The sequence below is a fragment of the Sminthopsis crassicaudata genome, chromosome 5 (genome assembly GCF_048593235.1).
Source record: "Sminthopsis crassicaudata isolate SCR6 chromosome 5, ASM4859323v1, whole genome shotgun sequence".
Classification (NCBI taxonomy): Eukaryota; Metazoa; Chordata; class Mammalia; order Dasyuromorphia; family Dasyuridae; genus Sminthopsis; species Sminthopsis crassicaudata.
The window spans coordinates 244097083-244116048 of NC_133621.1; the positions used below are offsets into that span (position 1 = coordinate 244097083).

At 37.6% G+C, this 18966-nt stretch overlaps 1 protein-coding gene across 2 annotated transcripts in view; it reads right to left on the reverse strand.

Moving 5' to 3' along the window:
- The window catches only part of LOC141544481 (uncharacterized), an 82150-nt gene that overhangs the window by 12335 nt on the left and 50849 nt on the right, over positions 1-18966 (reverse strand). Inside the window, exon 6 of one of the 2 annotated variants that reach the window (XM_074270721.1) lies at positions 13767-14004. In XM_074270721.1, coding sequence (XP_074126822.1) covers positions 13788-14004 — 217 coding nt within the window. In that variant the 3' untranslated portion in view covers positions 13767-13787. Of the gene's footprint in view, positions 1-13758; positions 14005-18966 lie in introns of those variants that run through there. The other variant, XM_074270722.1, reaches the window with a different exon arrangement.

The window sequence follows — 18966 nt, forward strand, 5'->3', positions numbered from 1 at the left end:
CCATGGGCTCTGGGTCTCTTCTACATGACCCAATTTCAATTGTTCTTCTATTATTTCTTTTAAAGTGGCTATCTTTTCAATAGAGAGGGGCCATTGTTCCACCCATACAGAGCTGTTGGATTTCCATGACATTTTTGGGGTAGTGATAGCTGTGACTTGCACAAGGGCCCCTTCTAAAAATCCATTGTAACACCACCATCCAAATCCTATAGTATATCTAGACCTGTGAAATTCAACTGCTCATCTATGGTGGCATGACTTCCTGTCCCACTGAGTTGTTCAAAGACTACAGTCATATTAGGACCCTGTGCTAGCTGAGCTGCAAGTGTTCTGGCTTGTTCAATAAATTCAGCCATCCAGAACACAGACTGACCAGGGGAGTAAATGACCCTAGCTAATGCCTTCCAATCATTAGGATACAGGATTGTCACATATTCTTTAGATGATACATAACAAAAGGAGCTGCAGGCCCATATTTCTGGAGAGTGACTTTTAGGTTACTTATTTTTTAAAATGAAGGGGTTCATGCCTCCTTCTTCTCTACCCAGGATTAAAAGGATCATTGTCCTCTATGATTGGAAAGAGACCCTCCCAAGCACTAATATCCTCATCCTGTTCTCTGGCATTTGTTTGGTTTGTTGTAATTCTGAGTCCCTATTGCTTCCATTAGGGGGCATCCTGCCCTTTCTATTATCCACACTTTCTCTCCTAACCTGTTTTTGTCTCATGAAATGTTGCAAGTTCCCCTCCTCCTTTTGTTACTTACATCACTGATTCCTTCCTTCTTTTAATTCTCTTATATTCATCTCTAATTACCTTATGTTCATCATTGCTTTCTCTGTGGGAAAACATAATCTATACTATTATCTGATGCATGGGATAGCATTTTTTACTTTCTCTCCTTTGGGGAAACACTAAATTCCCAAGAACAATACTACTGTAAATAGCCATTTTCTCTTGTGAAGCAAGATTGAGGGTTAAGGGGGGAAAGGAGGAGGAGTCAATAGATGCTCTAATAGCTTCCAATTTCATAGCTTTCTTCTGTCTGCTATTTGAAGGTCAGGCTTCTCTCAGAATTGAACCCTGGGGAAAGGGTGAAGGCAGGTGAAGAACAAAAATTGGAATGAAGTTGCTTATGCCAAGGGGTATGTTACATTTGATGTGGGGACCTGGGTATAGTTTTGGAACCCTTTGCATTTATAGGGTAACTAGAGGACTCAGTAGATTGAGTATCAACAGGAAGTGAGAAAGATCTTAATTCAAGTCCAGCCTCATATTTTTTGGTTGATTGTTATCCTTTGTTGGTGAAGAGGACCAAAATGAAATTACTATGTTAAAGAGTCCAGTTACAGTGTATCTGACTATGGCTGATCAGACCAATATGAGTTCTGAATGGTCTACCACAGATTGGACACAAATAGTCCATGTGAACATTTAGGTTTGCTTCTCTAACTTTGTGCATCTCTCATTTCTTTTGGGCTAATTCAATTCTGTTTTGTTCATAGAGCACAGAACCTTTCCTGATGAGGGCATACCATGCTGGATGATGCTGTGCCAGTGTCCCTCATGTCATACAATTGATTATAAAGTGTCATTGTATCACTTTTTTTTTTTTACCACTTTGTAAGCACTTTCCCTTGGGAGAGCTCTAAAATATATCCTCAGATACTTATTAGCTACATGACCCTGGACAAGTCAGTTCCCTTACATTTGCCTCAGTTTCCTCATCTGTAAAGTGGAAATAATAGCACCCACCTCCCAGCATTGTTATGAAGATAAAGTGAGATTACAATAACAAAGTGCTTAGCACAAGACCTGGCATATAGTAAGCACAATATAAATATTAGTTATGATTGCAGTGATGATGATGATAATTATTGGAGAGATTCTCCACAGAGAATTCTTATAAAGTTGATGATAGCTTTCCCATATGGAGAGTCTAGCATATTCTTAACTACATTTTTAGTAGGTAGATTTTGAGAATATTTTAAGATGCTAGAGATAATAGTTGTCCTTACTTTTTGAAAAAAAATCAAAATGGTATTTTTGTGTTGGTATCGTTAAGTGTGTCCAACTGTGGTTGATCAGACCAATGCAAGCTTGGAATGCTCTGCCATAGGTTGGACACAAATGGTCCCTATGTTCAAACATTTTAAGTGCTGTCTCTAACTTTGCTCACTTTTGAGCTAATTCAATTCTGATTTGCTCGTAGAGCATAGCACTTTCTCTGATGAGTTCATGCCATCCTGGGAAATTCTATGTCTATGACTTGCAATCAATTCTAAACTTCTTAAGAGAAACTTTGAGAAAGTTTTATTATTTTTTCCCCCTAACTTTGTGAGCAACTTGTGCTATGTGAGTTCTTCATAAAATAGTTTTTCCAGCAAGCATAAATTTGGCATTCCATACAATGTGACCAGTCCAACAGAATTGCACTCTTTGCAGTAGTGTTTGAATGCTTGGCAGTTTTGTTTGAGAAAGGACCTTAGTATCTGTTATCCTACTAGGTGAGATCTTTAGACTTCTCCTAAGACAATTCAAATGGAAGCAATTTGATTTCCTGGCATGGTGCTGGTATACTGTCGAAATTTTCACTAGCATACAACAATGAGATCTGTCCAACTCCTCTTTAAATCTTCAGTTTGGTAGTCAGTTTTATAGACTGATTAATACCTATGTTCTCCCATATTTTCCCTCAGAACCTCTCAAACACTGAGATAGCTCTGACAAAGTGTGTCAACCTCATTGTCAATGTGTACATCCCTGGAAAGTGTACTGCCAAAGTCAATTAATCTACACCATTCAAAACTTCTCTATTTTCCGGAACAGTGGTTCCACATATGGATTGTATTATGCTGTCTGATGGAGCACCTATGTTTTCTTGGTGTTAATTGTTTACACCAGTTAAATTAGCACAAACAGCAGAGAATCTTTCCACATTTGTTGTAGCTCAGTTTCATAGACTGCATTAAGTGCACAATCATCTGCAGAGAAAAAATAGAAGCAAACACTTATGCCAGGGAGATTGTAATTACAGCAGATGTGAGCTGGTGCCAAAGGAATAGTTTTTATGGAGAGGAGGAGATACAGAAAATGAGAAAAAAGAAAGAGACAGAGAGAAATTGAAAATAAGAAAGATGCTTGCCATCTAGGGGAGGGTGTGGGGGAAAGGAGGGGAAAATCTGAAACACAAGGCTATGCAAGGATCACTGTTGAAAAATTATCCATGTATATGGTTAAAAAATAAAAAAGGGAAAAAAAAAGAAAATAAGAAAGTTATACTGAGTGTTAAATTGTCTTGTGTCTGGTGAAGAGGAAACGTAGTGGATACTTAGTAGGACTGCAAAAACTGAATATTACTTTATTAAAGTATTTAATAATGATAAATTACTGGATTCTGATCTAATCATTCTATAATTCTTTATTACTTAAGGTTTTCTTTTCTGGTTGGGATACAATTGAATTATTTTTTAAAGGTATTTCCCTTTCTTCCCTCCCAGGAAACCATAGATTTCAGGCAAATGTAGAACTGTCCCCGGAGTTGAGGAAAGAGTATCATATTGGTTAGCCTAGTTCCTCTATTGAGAAGTTAAGCTTCCAAGCCCAATGTGGAAACTTTCACAAATCACAATGGCAAGTGAAAGCCTAAGACTGACTCAAGATGTTGGTACTTGGTACCTCAGCTAAGCTATGTTATGCTAGAGATTATGCTCAGTGGATAGAGACTATCAGTGACTGATTAGGCTTCTGTGGAGCCAGGAGAAGTTAAGGAAGTTAATTTTCTCCTAGACCAATAGTATTAGGCTTAGGAAACCAGTTGTAAACTCAGCACCACTCTCAATGTTTCTCATGGACTTGAATGCTTACTCCTGTACCCTTCTCTGTTAACAGAATTTGTAGTTCTGGAAATGTTTAAAATAACATGGCTCTTGCCTTGATTTCGTAAAGCAATTATCTTGTGCTTTATTTACAAAGAGCAAGTGGTATAATGAATGAATGGACATGTTCTATTAAAAACAAAGTTAGTGCTACAACATTTTGCACTAACCAAGTGAATAAGCCCAGCTATGTCAAAATATTAATAAATAGTTGTAATTTAGTTATATTAATTTTTGAAGCCTCAAAATTAAGTATAAGATGGTGAATTATTTTTTTTAGTTATAGCAACTCATGAAAAACCATCTTCTAGGCATAGAAGGTGACCTACATTATTCCAAGAAATAGTTATATTAGTGAAATCACAGTTCTATTACCTATTCCTTTTCTTGTAAATTACTTAATCTCAAGTAATAGAAAGGAGATGGTACCAAGTTTATTTTTTTTTTTGTCTTATAATTCTTCAAATAATTTAATGGTTATTTTATAAGGATTATTAATATTTAGTAATTGAAAAAAAGATATAGTCAATAAGATCTTGCTGAGAATACTTTTATCAAATATTAGCATTTATATAGATTTTAAAGTACTTTGCATATGTAAATCTTATCTAATTCTCACAGAAACCTGGTGGGGGGATGTGCTGTTTTATCCCAATTTTAGAGAGCAACTAACTGATACTGAGAATAAAGTCTGATGATTTATCCAGGTTCACACATATATTTGAGATTGGATTTAAACTCAGGTCTTCTTCATTGTCCAATACTATGTACTTGTGCCAGCTCTACAATTATCAATAACACTACAGTTTTCCTGAAAATGTTAATTCATGATTCTTAAATCATATTAGTTGAAGATCATGATAATGAAAGCACAATATTTTTATTAACAATTGTAGATAATTTATTAGGAAAGAGTATTATGCATCAAAATTTCACAAATTCCACTTTACATAGTATGATGAATGCCTAGGCAGCATTAAGAGCTATGTAAAGTTAAACCCAGGGTTAGAATGTTTTCATAGATTCTGTTTTGGTTTTAAGCATGTCCATAAAAATCTGTCACTGACTTAATTGGTTTTTAATGGGAAAAGAAACAAATGATTTTGGTTCATTACAAAAATAAAATTTAAGCAATAGTGATATGAGCTCAGTTGTGAAGTCTGCTTTTTTTTTTTTTATTATACTTCTGGACCCTGATCGTCAATACTTGCCCCAAAACTTGTGTTTACATCTCTAGCATCTAGTATAGTTTCCTGAAAAGTAAATGCGTGAGAATCGTTTGTCAATTGATTGAATTCCTTGAATATTGTGATTTTCAACCAACACCTTCTTTCTGTTTGAAATTAAGTAATAATGGGAACTCTAGAAGTCTAAAAAGACTTAAATCAATTGATGCAAAGTAAAGTGAACAGAACCAGGAAAGCAAATTATACAATAGTAAAACATTTTTTAATGTTCATTTTATTTGTTTTTTGTTAATGAGCATTAATTATCTCTCCCTCCTCCATTTGAAAGAAAAATAAAACCATTGTATCAAATATGCATAGCCAAAGCAAACCAATTTTCATATTGTCTATGACCAAAAATGTATGCCTTTTTTGTTGTGATAAAAATTTTCAATTGAGAAAAACGAGGTCAAAAGGAGGTCAATAGCTCTTCAATAGCCAACGATTCATCTTACATTTATAGCAGTTTTTTTAATGCAATTGATTATATAAGGTATAATGATGCAAATTAAACTAAAACTGATTGGTTTAAAGCAAAGTTGCATGGTGGGCTTACATTTTATTAAATTATGCTGACTTGCAAGATCCCAAGGCCCCCAGCATTTATAGCAAGGAGGTAAAATGAGTTGGAAAGTTCTGTGCCAGACACCACTTGACAACAAGAGACATCCGGTGCTAGGCAAAATATCTCCTACCAGGTTGACTCATCTTCCACTTGTTTTCCTCAGATCCTTCATAGTACTGGAACAGATTATATCCCTTCAGATTAGGGAATCTGAATATATATGAACTCTACTATAGAGTTAGGAGGTACTTTGCTTAGTTTGTCATTTGTACTCTGGTTATATTTCTTAGGTGTATCAAGAGTATTTGTCCTTAAAATGCTGCTGTTGTTGGGTGGCTAGATGGTAAAGTGAATAGAGCACCAGCCTTGAAGTCAGGAGGACCTGAGTTCAAATCTGGCCTCAGACACTTAAGACTTCTTAGCTGTGTGACCCTGGGCAAGTCACTTAACCCCAACTGCCTCAGCAAAAAAAAAAAAAAAAAAAAAAAAAAAAAAAAAAAAAATCCTGTTATTGTGTAAATTGTTTTCCTGATCCTGCTTTCTTCACTCTACATAAGTAGATATCACTCTTCTCAAGTTTTTCTGAAATCATCTTTCATTACTTCTTAGGGCAGAGTAGTATTTTGCTTTAATTATATACCATTGTTTATTCAGCCATTACCTAATTGATGAATATATCAATTTCTTTGGCCTATTTGCCCCCCAAAAGTGTTTCTAAGTATTTTTATATTCATGTATCCTTTTATTTCTTTTTTAAAAAATCTTTTTCATATATAGTCTTAGAAGAGGTATCACTAGATCAGAATCATCAAAAATCCCCATCAATCTGTGGGGAAGAGACATTTTACAACAATTAGGGTTAAAAATGAGTACTTTGGTTTTTTAGGCAGGGCTACTGTTGAAGGCCTGCCACCACTTTCACCTGTTCCTATCCAATGAAAAACTGATACACCAGTGTGGGTAGAACATTGGCCCTTAGGTAGCCATAAAATTCAGGCCTTATTATATATAGTACAGGAGCAACTTGACCAAGGACACTCACAACCTTCTCTAAGTCCTTGGAATTCCCCTGTATTTCTTGTAAAAATAAAATCTGGAAAATGGAGGATGTTGACTGATTTGAGAAAAGTAAATGAACAGATGGTAACTATGGGAACTCTTCAGCCTGGACTTCCATCTCCTACTCAATTGCCTAGAGAATGGTCTCTTTAGGTTATAGACATTAAAGATTGATTCTATTCCATTTGTCTGGATAAAGAGGATATGAAAAGAGTTGTCTTTTCAGTACCCAGCATCAATTTAGCTGAGCCTTATAAAAGATATGAATGGACAGTTTTGCCACAGGGAACAAAAAAAAGGCCTACTATGTGTCAAATATATGTGGCTGCTGCTCTTATTCCTGTAAGAAAAGAATTTCCAAAAGTTATGTTGTTACATTACATGGATCTTGGGTGTGCACCTGAGGAGCAAATGTTAGAAGCATATCTACAAAAGACCATAATAACACTAAGGGAACTACAAATTGCATGTAGCTCCAGAAAAAATTCAAAGACATGCTCCTTTTCAATATTTAGGATATGAAGTATATTCTAAGGTGCTTAGAGTACAAAAACCTTCTTTAAGAACAGAGAAGTTGAACACTTTAAATGACTTTCAAAAATTGACAGATTTCCAATGGATGCATCCAATGTTAGGCTTAACTACCTATCAATTACAACCATTTTAAGAGAAGACACTGCTTTAAACTCACCATTCTAGCTTACAAAAGAAGCTCAAGAGGCTTTGAGAGAGATTGAACTGACTTTATCCAATGTGGTTGAAAGAGTTACTCAGAAACCCTTGGAAATATCAGTTTTCACTACAAAAGAGGCACCCACAGCAGTCCTTCATTAAGGAGACAGTGTGACAGCAAAGCCTTACTCCTTACCTAGTGCTAGTGGCTAGAATTTTATTAAAGGCCATTAAGTGAGCAGTACAATTATCTGGGATAAGACCTGACAAGATATACACCTTTTTATACCAATGCACAAATTAATGTATGCTGTGAAACCATCCCAGAGTGGCAAATTTTATTGGCCACAGCTCCAAATTTTACACACAGATCTCCATTAAAGATATCCCAGCTATTACTCAGCATTTGAAGTCTGCTCCCTCTCCACACAGAAGCTGTCAATGGTTAGAGCCCTTTTGAATTTTTTGTTCATTTTGTCAGAGTAGGAATCAAAGCAAACAAACTGACAAGAGAAACAATTGGTCTGTTTTGCGGGGGATGGGGCTGGATGGTATTAATGGGCTTCCTCTACAGACTGGGGGTAGGGCAGCAGAGAGCCACTAACAGAACAGCAATGACTGTACTGAGTCTGCGCTCTGAGGCTCTGAGAACGCACCGAGTCAGTCCAGGTGGGGGTTGGGGGTGGCCGGGCTCTGAGAGACGCTGGCTTTCTGGGGTTTTAATCTTCACCTCCGGTGTTTACACCCTCTCTGCTGCTCCTGGCTTGCTGCCAAGACGGAGCATCCACACTGGGGCAAAAGCCCTTTCGCAGAAACGGCAGAGATCACACCCCTCCCCCTCTGGTCTGAGCTGTGTGAGCTGCCTGTCTTGCTCTGGCTGTCTGCCCTCAGTCTGCGCCCAGTCTGATTGACCCTCCCCCGAACAAACACAGACCTTTTCTGGCGACTTTCAAGGATGTCTTCTCTTGGTGATTATTTGTGGATTTCTTTCTGGGTCAAGCATTAAGTCAGAGGCTTGTCATGAAGTAAGTTCTGAGAGAAAACATGGAGCTCAAGCAGCTGTCTGCCTCCACGCTGCCATCTTGGCCGGAAGTCCTATATCCCAGCTATTACATAATTGCCAATGAATTTGAAGAAAATGTTTCTAAGGTTCCTCTTAAAGGACCAATTATATTTACAGATGTATGTATCATGGCTTAACTATAAAGAAAATAGTCAGAACTCCTTTTTAGTCCACTCAGCATAATGAATTGTATGCAATCATTCTATCTCTTACTCATTATCCCAAAGATGTAAATATAATATCTGATTCAGCTTATTCAGTAGGTATGGTACAAAGAATTGCCACAGCCCAAATAAAATTTGTAGCTTTTAATATATATCAACTCTGTAAGGAACTTTAAGAGCAAGTGAGAAAGCATCCAGACAAGATTTATATCTTGCATGTCCACTCTCATAGTGGATTTCCAGGTCCTATTTTTTATGGAAATTCAAAGGCAGATAGCCTTATAATCATGTTAGTCAATATTCCTTTATTTCAGACAGTCTAAGAATCTCATTCTAAATTGTAATCACCAGAGGAGAAAGGTCTCCTTCAGTGCACCAGAAAGTAAACAAGCTGTAATGCTTGAGACCCCCTGAAGTGATTTGCTGTAAGCATACAGGGACTGCATCATGAGCAGGAACTCTGGCCATATTGAGATTGCTTCATAATGGGAGACGTCTCCTTCTCTGATTGGCTGTGTGTATGACCTCATAGACTCTATTTAAGCTGTGAAGAGGAGGAAGTTCGCTCTCTTTTTATCTGGAGTTCTGCTAGGAGTAGGAACTAAGAGTGTGCAGGAGGTCAGAAGGTATGATATAGACACATGAATCCTGAGTTTGCATACAATTGCTCTCAAGTGCTCTATGACGTTCCAACTATTGTCCATGTGAAACCCTAGCCAGAGACCTCTGAAGACTTCAGAAAGAGATAAGCTTAGTAAACACTGCAAAGCACAGTGACCAGAGGTTTCTCTGAGGGCCTGGGAATTAGGAGAGACTGGCAATAGTAAATGCAGAGTCAGCATATACACCGGCTTCCAGACGTGAGGGCAGCACAGTAGATTGCTAGATCCCCATTGATTGGGAAGGGAAGATAGACATTATGGGTGTAACTATGACCAAACCCGAGAGTAAAGTTATAAATGCAGACCAAGCTGGTGAGTTAGAAAATTGGGTGATTCTTTAACAAAAATCATGCCCAATGAGAAGCAGGAGGACTGCTCCCCATCTTGGAGGTGTATATACCCCTCATTAGAACATTTACCAGGTAGACGGTAGAGGATCAAGATAGTAAAGAAAATTACCTCCCACAGCCCTTAAGTACAGCCCTGCAAGAAGGGATGGGTGAGGGGATTAAGCAGATAGAACAAAAGATTCAGAAACTTCACCTTTGAGCAGAATCAGAGGATAGAGAAAAGGTTAGTTTACAACAACTAGAACAAGAAGTGCAACAACTCCAGCCAAAGCCTGAGGCAGAGAACAGAGAAAGGATTATTTTAGGGCAGAGAGGACTAGGAAAGCAAGAGCTCTTCTTACAGGCTGAGCAGAAGAGACAAAAGACCAGCTGTTTTTCCTATAGAGCACAGGAAGAACCACGCCCACACAGATTTACAGGAAGCCTTAAGGGGGGCAGCTGCTGAGAGAGAGGACATAATGCCTTGGGATTCTGATTGGGGCCTCCAGGCCTTCCCTGTAGAGGAGGACACATATCCTAATCCAATTGAACAAGTTTGCGTTAGCAAATGCTCCCTATATTATACAAATGTTATAGCTGATATCAAGTATGTATACCCTTACCCGGAATGATTGGAAATCTATGGCATCTGCTTGTTTTATTCCTGGTCAATTAATAGTATGGCTATCAGAATTTACTAAATCAGCCACAAAATATGCTGTGGCCAATGATCATCAAGATTCAGAAGAATCTGTGCTTGTAATTACTGGCACAGGCCGCTATTCCACAACACCTATCCCACAGTGTGCTATGCAGCCTTGGGAGAGAATAGACAAGGAGGGGCTGGTACAGCAACATCTTACTTCAATAAAACAGGGCCCCCGAGAATCTATTCAAGATTATGTGTCCTGATTGAGAAGAGCAGTTGAGAGAGTTATAGGGAAAGGTGGTGCTTCTGACCTTCTTTTCAGGCAACTTTTAAAAGAGGAATGAATATAGGGTGCAGCTATATAATGGCTGGACTTTCTAAAGAAGCTCCTATCTCTGAAATTATAGATAAATGTTATGAAGCAGATTATGAGGCTGTTAATGCAGATGCAATGGCCTCAGCTATAACTCAGGGAATGAATAGAAAAGATGAGAAAAAGAAATGTTATTAACTGGGGCAGAAAAGGACATTTCCAAGCCCATAAGCAGCCACTAGGGGGCAGAAATCCTTTTGCTTTGCTTGTGGCAAGATGGGGCATGTTGCAAAATTCTGTAGGACCAGAAAGAGAAATAATACTGTGGTTCAGGGAAACTTATAAAGGGGCCCCATGAGGGCCCTAAATGCATACCAAATAAATTAGGAACCCATCCAGAGAGGAACTACAAGGTTCAAAGAGAATTATCAATCCTTGATGAGGAATATGGATGATACTTGGTGAATGCAGTTGAGAATTTTAATATCAACCCATGGACCACTGCACATGTTGAGGTACAACCCAAGGCTGGAGATAGGTTAATGATTGGACTCTCAGACTATGCATCTGTGATTGTACCTACTATTATATTAAAACATATGGAACCATTTGTCTTGGTTACCATTCCTCACCCATATTCTGTGAACTTAAAAGGAGATCATCCAATTGCCAAAGCCCTCCCATTACATCTCTTTGGTGAGGTGAATTTTACTCAAATGATTGGGCAAGAAAAACCCATGTGTACTATTTATATAGAAAATAATAATTTATAATAATTTATATAGAAAATAGGCCATTTCAAGGAATGATTGATACCTGGGCTAATATATCCATTATAACAAAACTTGATTGGCCTCCTGAATGGCTGCTTCCAGCTCAAACAGTAACAGTTAATGGAGTGGGCTTCCCAGTCTAGTAGGAAACTTCATTGGGAATTTGAAAATCAGAAGGGTGTCTTTAGGCCTCTTGTCATCGTGGGGATCAGAACCTCCTTGTGGGGAAAAGATTTACTGAAAGCCCTTCAGACAACATTACACATTGAGGAAAACTGAGAAGATCCTGGCAGTGCCACCCTTAAGATGGAAACATGACCATCCTATATGGGTGGATTAGTGGTCCCTCTCAAATGAAAAATTCACTGCTATTATTGAACAAAAGAAGTTGGGTCATCTTGAGCCTTCCTTTAGTGTTTCTAACTCACCTGTCTTTGTAATTAGGAAAATGAACAAAGCATGGAGCATATTAATTGTTTTGAGAGCTGTGAATGCTGCCATGCAATCTACGGGAGCCCTGCAACCAGGCCTCTCATCTCCTAATATGGTTCCTAAAGAATATCATATGGTGGTTATTGACATAAAGGATTGCTTTTATTCTGTTCCTTTACATCCTATTGACAGGGAGAAGTCTGCCTTTTCTGTTCCAGCTATTAATTTACAAGCTCCTGCCACTAGGTGGAAATGGAAAGTATTACCACAAGGGATGGCTAACCGTTGCAAAGCATTGTGCAACATATTATTCAAATATTAGCTCAGCAGAACCTTGTAGTGCCACCATATAAGATATAGACTAAGCCTCCATTTCTCTATTTTGGGTACATTCTTCAGGATCTTACTAAGGTGCCCCCTAAGGTGGATGAGGGTAAATATAAAACTCTTCATGACTTTCAACAGCTGGTGGGAACTTTACAATGGCTGAGGTCCACTCCTCTGATTCCTCCTTCTGCTAGGCACCCCTCTCATGATATTTTAAAAGGCCCTTCTGTTCTGACATCACCACAGCCATAGTCTGCAGAGGCGCGTGCAGCATTACAATCTATTCCCTTGCTGTGCACTTGTCCCACTTCTAGAATTGATCCTTCACAGCCCTTGATGCTGTCGGCATTTGTTGATAAGACCTTTTTCACTGTACTGCAGTACAAGGTGAGCACCAGATAGAATGGCTATACCCTACTAGACTTTCACGCATTCTGTCCAATAGGATTGAGGGACTTGGTTCCTTTTTGTGGCAATGTTGCCAATGAGATGTACTTATCTCAGGATGGCCTCCTCAATTGGCTCTTGGGATATTATCACAGCAGGTGCTTGCTGTTGCCCGGGATAACTTAATGTGGGCTGTTCTGTTACAGCTTTGTTCACTAGCACCTTTGCATACTTCTCAGTCACTAGGCATTCGTACAAAAGATTAAGAGAAAGCATTGCCACTGGATCTCTTTCCTCAGAGCCAATGTAAGGCCTGAATCTTTTTACTGATGCTACCAAAGATCACAGGGCTGCTATATACAGTGAGGACACTCGAGAGACATACATCCTTGACAACCCCTATGATTCCACACAGAAAAATGAGTTGTATGCCATTAAACATGCCATGCAATGATATAAAGAGGCTATTAATATCATTATGGACAGTCTTTATGCCTGTCAAGCCATCCAACAGCTACCACATGCATATATAGATAACAGGCACTCTACCATCACTGATCTTCATCAGCTCAAGAAGCATTGAACAACAGAGCCACATCTCTTTTCATCATGCATGTTAGATCCTATACTGAAGGCACTGGTCCCATATTTGAGGACAATAGGGTAGCTGATGCCCTCCTTTATCCTTTATATGGTCTACTATTATTCTCCTGCCCAGAAGGCACATGCTTTGTTCCATTTATCTGCCTGCTCATTGCAGAGGTTATATGGCATCTCTAAAGCAGAAGCTGCAGCTATTGTTTGCCACTGTACTACTTGTGCTCTTTTTCGTCCTGCTTCACAAAATGCTGCAACGAATCCTTGTGGTAAGTCACCCAATGCCCTATGGCAAATGGATGTTATTCATGTTAAAAGGCAGTGCAGCCATGTAACTATGGATACACACTCTCAATTCCTCATGGCTTCACTCCAATCAGGAGAAGCAGTTAGGCATGTGATCAGCCATCTTTATAATTGCTTCTCCATTGCAGGAATTCCACGTGCACTTAAGACAGATAATGGACCAGCTTATACATCTTCTGCTTTTAGGTCCTTCTGCACTGAATTGGGCATTGCCCATTCCACTGGCATCCCATATTAATCCTATGGGACAAGACACTGTTGAACTGGTTAATCATACTCTCAAGATGAAAAGGGGTATTGGGACCCTCCACCCAACTCATGCAGGCCCACTTAAATATGGTGATATATACATATAATTACTTACAATTTGCATATTCCTTGGATCTTATCCCAGCAAGGTGCTTTTGGCACACGCAGAAAGTATGGCTAACAGACTGGTCAACAAAGACAAGAGCCCTCTCTCCATAGTGATGTGGAAGGGCTTAGATGGCATCTCGAAAGGCCAGGGTTTGGTCAAGGTTTGGAGTCCCAGGTATGCTCTTGTTATTCCAGATGCAGACCCAACAGCAGAGGAGTGGATCTCAACCAGAAACATCCATGATCTGAGGAACCAAGGAGAGAAGGATCAGACAACAGATCAGAGGGATCAGCCAGATTTCAGCAGCCCTCCAGATGCTGATGGCAGCAATGTCCCTCCTGACTGTGACACCAAAGATAACAGACACAGCACCAGTGTAGCAGCTGAATTGGACTGTTTTGGGTGATGTGCAATACTTACAGACTGATAATTGGACAGTGGGCTTGTGCACTTCTCCTATGGCTACTTGTTGCTCATATAGTGTCCTGGGAGAGGCTTTGCCCTGTTTTCCACTTATAGACTATGCCTTTAAATTAGTGGGTGAAAAATCAACACACCCACCTGCCAAAGTTACTGAGGAAGTGCTACAGGACATGACTTTGCTTGTACACCTTTCTCTGTATTTTTCTTTCAAAAGATGTATACAATTTAAACTATAGATTTGTGACATCCTATCTCATTGATGTCCTACCTCTTTGATGTCCTACCTCCTTGAGCATGACTCTATTGAATGGGTTGAACACCATGTTACCTATGTTTAGTTATGGGCAACTCTTGAGCCTAGTTCTCACTGTCACACTTTTGTTTATTATTCTGTTATATCCTATCTCCTTGAGCATGATATTTGGTAATCTCATTGATCAAGCAAACTATTGATTATACTAAAGTAAGCTTGATGTGGTGAGTGGTCGCCACTTTAAAAGAGAGGGGAATTATAAGGGTCAGAGGAGATAGGGTCAGTGCACTAAGAAGTAAACAAGCTGAAATGCTTGAGCGGGAACTCTGGCCATACTGAAATTGCTTCATAACAGAAGTCTTCTTTTCTGATTGGCTATGTGTGTGACCTCATAGACTTTACTTAAGCTGTAAGTAGGCAGAAGCTTGCTCTCTTTTCACCTGGAGCTCTGCTGGGGGTAGGAACTAAGAGTGTGCAGGAGGTCAGAGGATAGGATGTAGACATGTGAATAAAGATCCTGAACTTGCATACAACTGCTCTCCAGTGCTCTATCACATTTCAAGTACTGTTCATATGAAATAGTAGCCAGAGACCTCTGAAGATTTCAGAAAGAGGTAAGCTTAGTAAACATTTCAAAACACAGTGACCAGAGGTTTCTCTGAGGGGCTGGGAATTAGGAAAGACTGGCAATAGTAAATGCAGAGTCAGCATTCACACAGCATGATATATCATCAGGCTGCTCGACTTTTTTATTTGCAATTTGGGATAACAAAAGAGGAAGCTAGGAGCATAGTAAAAGTAAAAGTTTGCCTTCCTTTCCACACTCCTATACTCCCTCCAGGAAAGAACCCTCATGGTTTGAGACTCAATGAAATTTGATAAATGGATGTGACCCAGTATAAATCTTTTGGTTGTCTGTCTTTTATCCATGTTGTAGTAGACTCCTTTTCAGGATTTACTTTTGCAATACCAGAAGCAAAAGAGACTGAGATTATAAAAGGGGGAAAAGACAGGGGCAGTGAATAGACCACTAGTTCTGAGGTTAGGAGGACCTGAGTTCAAATCTGGCTTAGACATTTAACACATCCTAGCTGTGTGACCCTAGACAAGTCACTTAACCCCAATTGCCTCAGCAAAAAAAATGGGGAGGAAAGATCCACATGTGCAAAAATGTTTTTAGCATCCCTTTTTATAGTGACAACAGACTAAAAATTGAGAGAATAATCATGAGATGGGGAATTACTGAATAAGTTATAGCATATGAATGTAATGGAATATTATTTTTCTTTTAAGAAATGATCAGCAGGACAATTTCATAAAGGCCTGGACCAACTTACATGAACTGATATTAAGTGAAGTGAGTAGAACCATGAGAGAACATTGTTCACAGCCATAGCAAAATTATATGATCAACAACTCTGATGGACTTGGCTCTTTTCAACAATGAGGTGATTCAGACTTGGTATGGAGAGAGCCATCTGCATCCAGAAAGAAGACTATGGGGAGTGAATGTGGTTCACAACATAGTATTTTCACCTGTGTTGGTAGTGGCAGCTAGTTGGCACCAGCCCTGAAGTCAGGAGGATCACAGTTCAAATTTGGCCTCAGACATTTAACACTTATTGACTATACTATGTGACCCTGGGCAAGTCACTTAACTCCAATTGCCTCATCAAAAATAAACAAACAAATAAAAATAAAATTGGCAAATGGAAAAAAGAAAACAACTCAAAAAGTAAATTTGGTGAAATGAAAAAAATCCACTGAACAAAACAATTCCTTTAAAAATGTACTAACCAAAGAAAATAATTTATTAAAAATCAGAATTAGACAAATGGAAGTAAATTATTCAATAAGACATCAGGAAGCAGTCAAACTCCAAAAACTGAAAAAAAAAAAAAAAAAAAAAAAAAGGAATGTTAAATATGATCCTTCAGAGCAAGCCCATATATTGCAAATGGACCTTAATACCTTTGACTGGCTACTGGTTGCTACTTCAGGCCCATTTGTCCCTACTTCAGCTCAACCATGCTTTTCGTCGATGCATTTATGATGGTGTCGATGCGACTTGGCCTCATAATCGTGGCATCTCCAGTGATTACAACGGCATTAGGTAATTTTTAATTTTGGGGTGGTTTATCAACAGGGTGGAAACCTGGGAGACTCCAATAAAACAGCAGATTTATATAGCAAGATCCAATAACGTTTCAACCCGACATCAACTGAGGATGATTGCAACACACGTGATTATTTCCAAATGGGGTTGTTTAATGAATGATGATAAGAAATAATATTAATTTATTTCAATTATTATATATATATATTATTGTTTAGATATTAAGCTAGGTAATTAATATTAATTCAATCATCAAGGAAAATTACTTTACTCTAGAACTAGAGGTAAAATAGTCATTGAAAGAATCCACCAATAAATCACCTTTTGAAAGAGAACCTAAAATGAAAATTGCAAAGAATTTTGTAGCTAAATTCCAGAATTATGAGATTAAGAGAAAATACCACAAACAATCAGAAAGTAACAATTCACATATTGAAGAGTCACAATCAGGATTACCCAGTTCCTAGCAGTTTTAACATGAAAGGACTGGAGGGCCTGTAATTATTTCAGAAAGTAAGGGAGGTTAGATTACCAACAAGAATCAACTATCTGCAAAACTGACATCATCTTTCAGGGGTAATACAGCATTAGTAATCTTAACTGTGAATATGAATGAGATGAATGCGTCATAAAAAGGAAGTAGATAGCAGAGTGAATTAAAAAACAGAATCCTATAATTATATTGTTTATAAGAAACACATTTTCAACAAAGGCACACAAACAGAGTCAAGGTAAAAGACTGGAGTAAAATATATTATGCTTTAGTTGAAGTGCAAAAAAACAACTGGGGAGATCTTATCTTTCAGATAAAGTAAAAGCAAAAATAGATATAATTAAATGAGATAAGGAAGGAAACTACATCTTGCTGAAGGGTACTTTCATACATAATGGTGTAATATCAATACTAAACATAGATGCACCAAATGCTATAGCATACAAATTCTTAGAGGAGATATTAAGTGAGTTGCAAGAAGACAGCAAAACAATATTAATGGGAGATCTCAACTTCCCTTTCGCAGAATTAGAAAAATGAAACTTCCAAATAAATAAGAAGTTATGGAGGTAAATAGAATTTTTAAAAAGTTAGATATGACAGACCTCTGTGCAAAATGGAATGGAAATAGAAAGGAATATTTCCTTTTTTCAGCAGCACATGGCATCTACACAAAAAAATGAGCAATGCATTAAGGCATAAGAACCTTACAGTCAAAAACAATTATTGAATGCATCCTTTTTGGATACATTAAAAATTATGTGTAGCAAAGGATCAAGGATAAAAAACTCAAAAATTAATTGGAAATGAAATGTATTAATCCAAAAGAATGAGTAGGTTAAGCAACAAAAGAAACAATAATTTCATCCAAAAGAATGACAATAAAGAGAAAAATACAAAAACTTAAGGGATGTTACCCAAGAAGTAGATAGGGAAAATGTTTATATCTCTGGATGCTTACATGAAGAAAATAAAGAGATGATCATGCAACTAAAAACCTAGAAAAAGAACAAATTCAAAACTTTCAGTTAAATATAAAAAATGTAAAAATCAAAGGAGATATTAATAAAATTGAAAGTAAGAAAACTATTAAATTAATAAATGAAACTTAAGAGTTGGTTTTATGGGAAAAAATAGCAAAAAAAAGGAAAGAAAAAAATTTGTCACAAACAAAAATAAAACAGGTGAATTTACCACCAATGTAGAAGAAATTAAAGCAGTAAGTAGGAACTATTTGTCCAATTGTATGCCAATAAACTTGATAATCTAAGTGAAATGGGTATTTTCAAAATACAATTTGCCCAGATTAATAGAAGAGGAAACAAAATATTTAAATAATCTTACTTTAGAAAAAGAAATTGAATTAGTCATCAATGACCTCCCTAAGAAAAAATCTCCAGGAGGATATGTATTTACAAGAGAATTCTATACAAACATTTGAAGAACAATTAATTCCAATATTGTAAAAGTAATTTGCAAAAATAAAGAAGTACTGCCAAATTTCTTTTATGACACAGACCTGGTTCTGATACCTAAGTCAAGAAGAGCCAAAACAGAGAAAGAAAATTATAAACCAAGTTTCCTAATGAATACTGATGAAAAAAATCTTAAATAGAATATTAGTAGTACCACCAAGATAATAATATCCTCTGACCAAATGGGTTTTATATCCAGATTGTGGGGTTGATTCAGTATCAGGAAAACTGTTAGCATGATTGACCATATCAGTAACAAAATTAACAGAAATCATATGATTATCTTAATAGTTGGAGAAAAAGCTTTTGACCAAATAAAAGCACTAGAGATCATAAGAATTATGGAGTGTTTCTTAGAATAATCATTTAGCATCTATCTATAACCATCAGCATACATTATATGTAAGCATTCCCAATAAGATCTGGGCTAAAATAAGGTTGCCTAT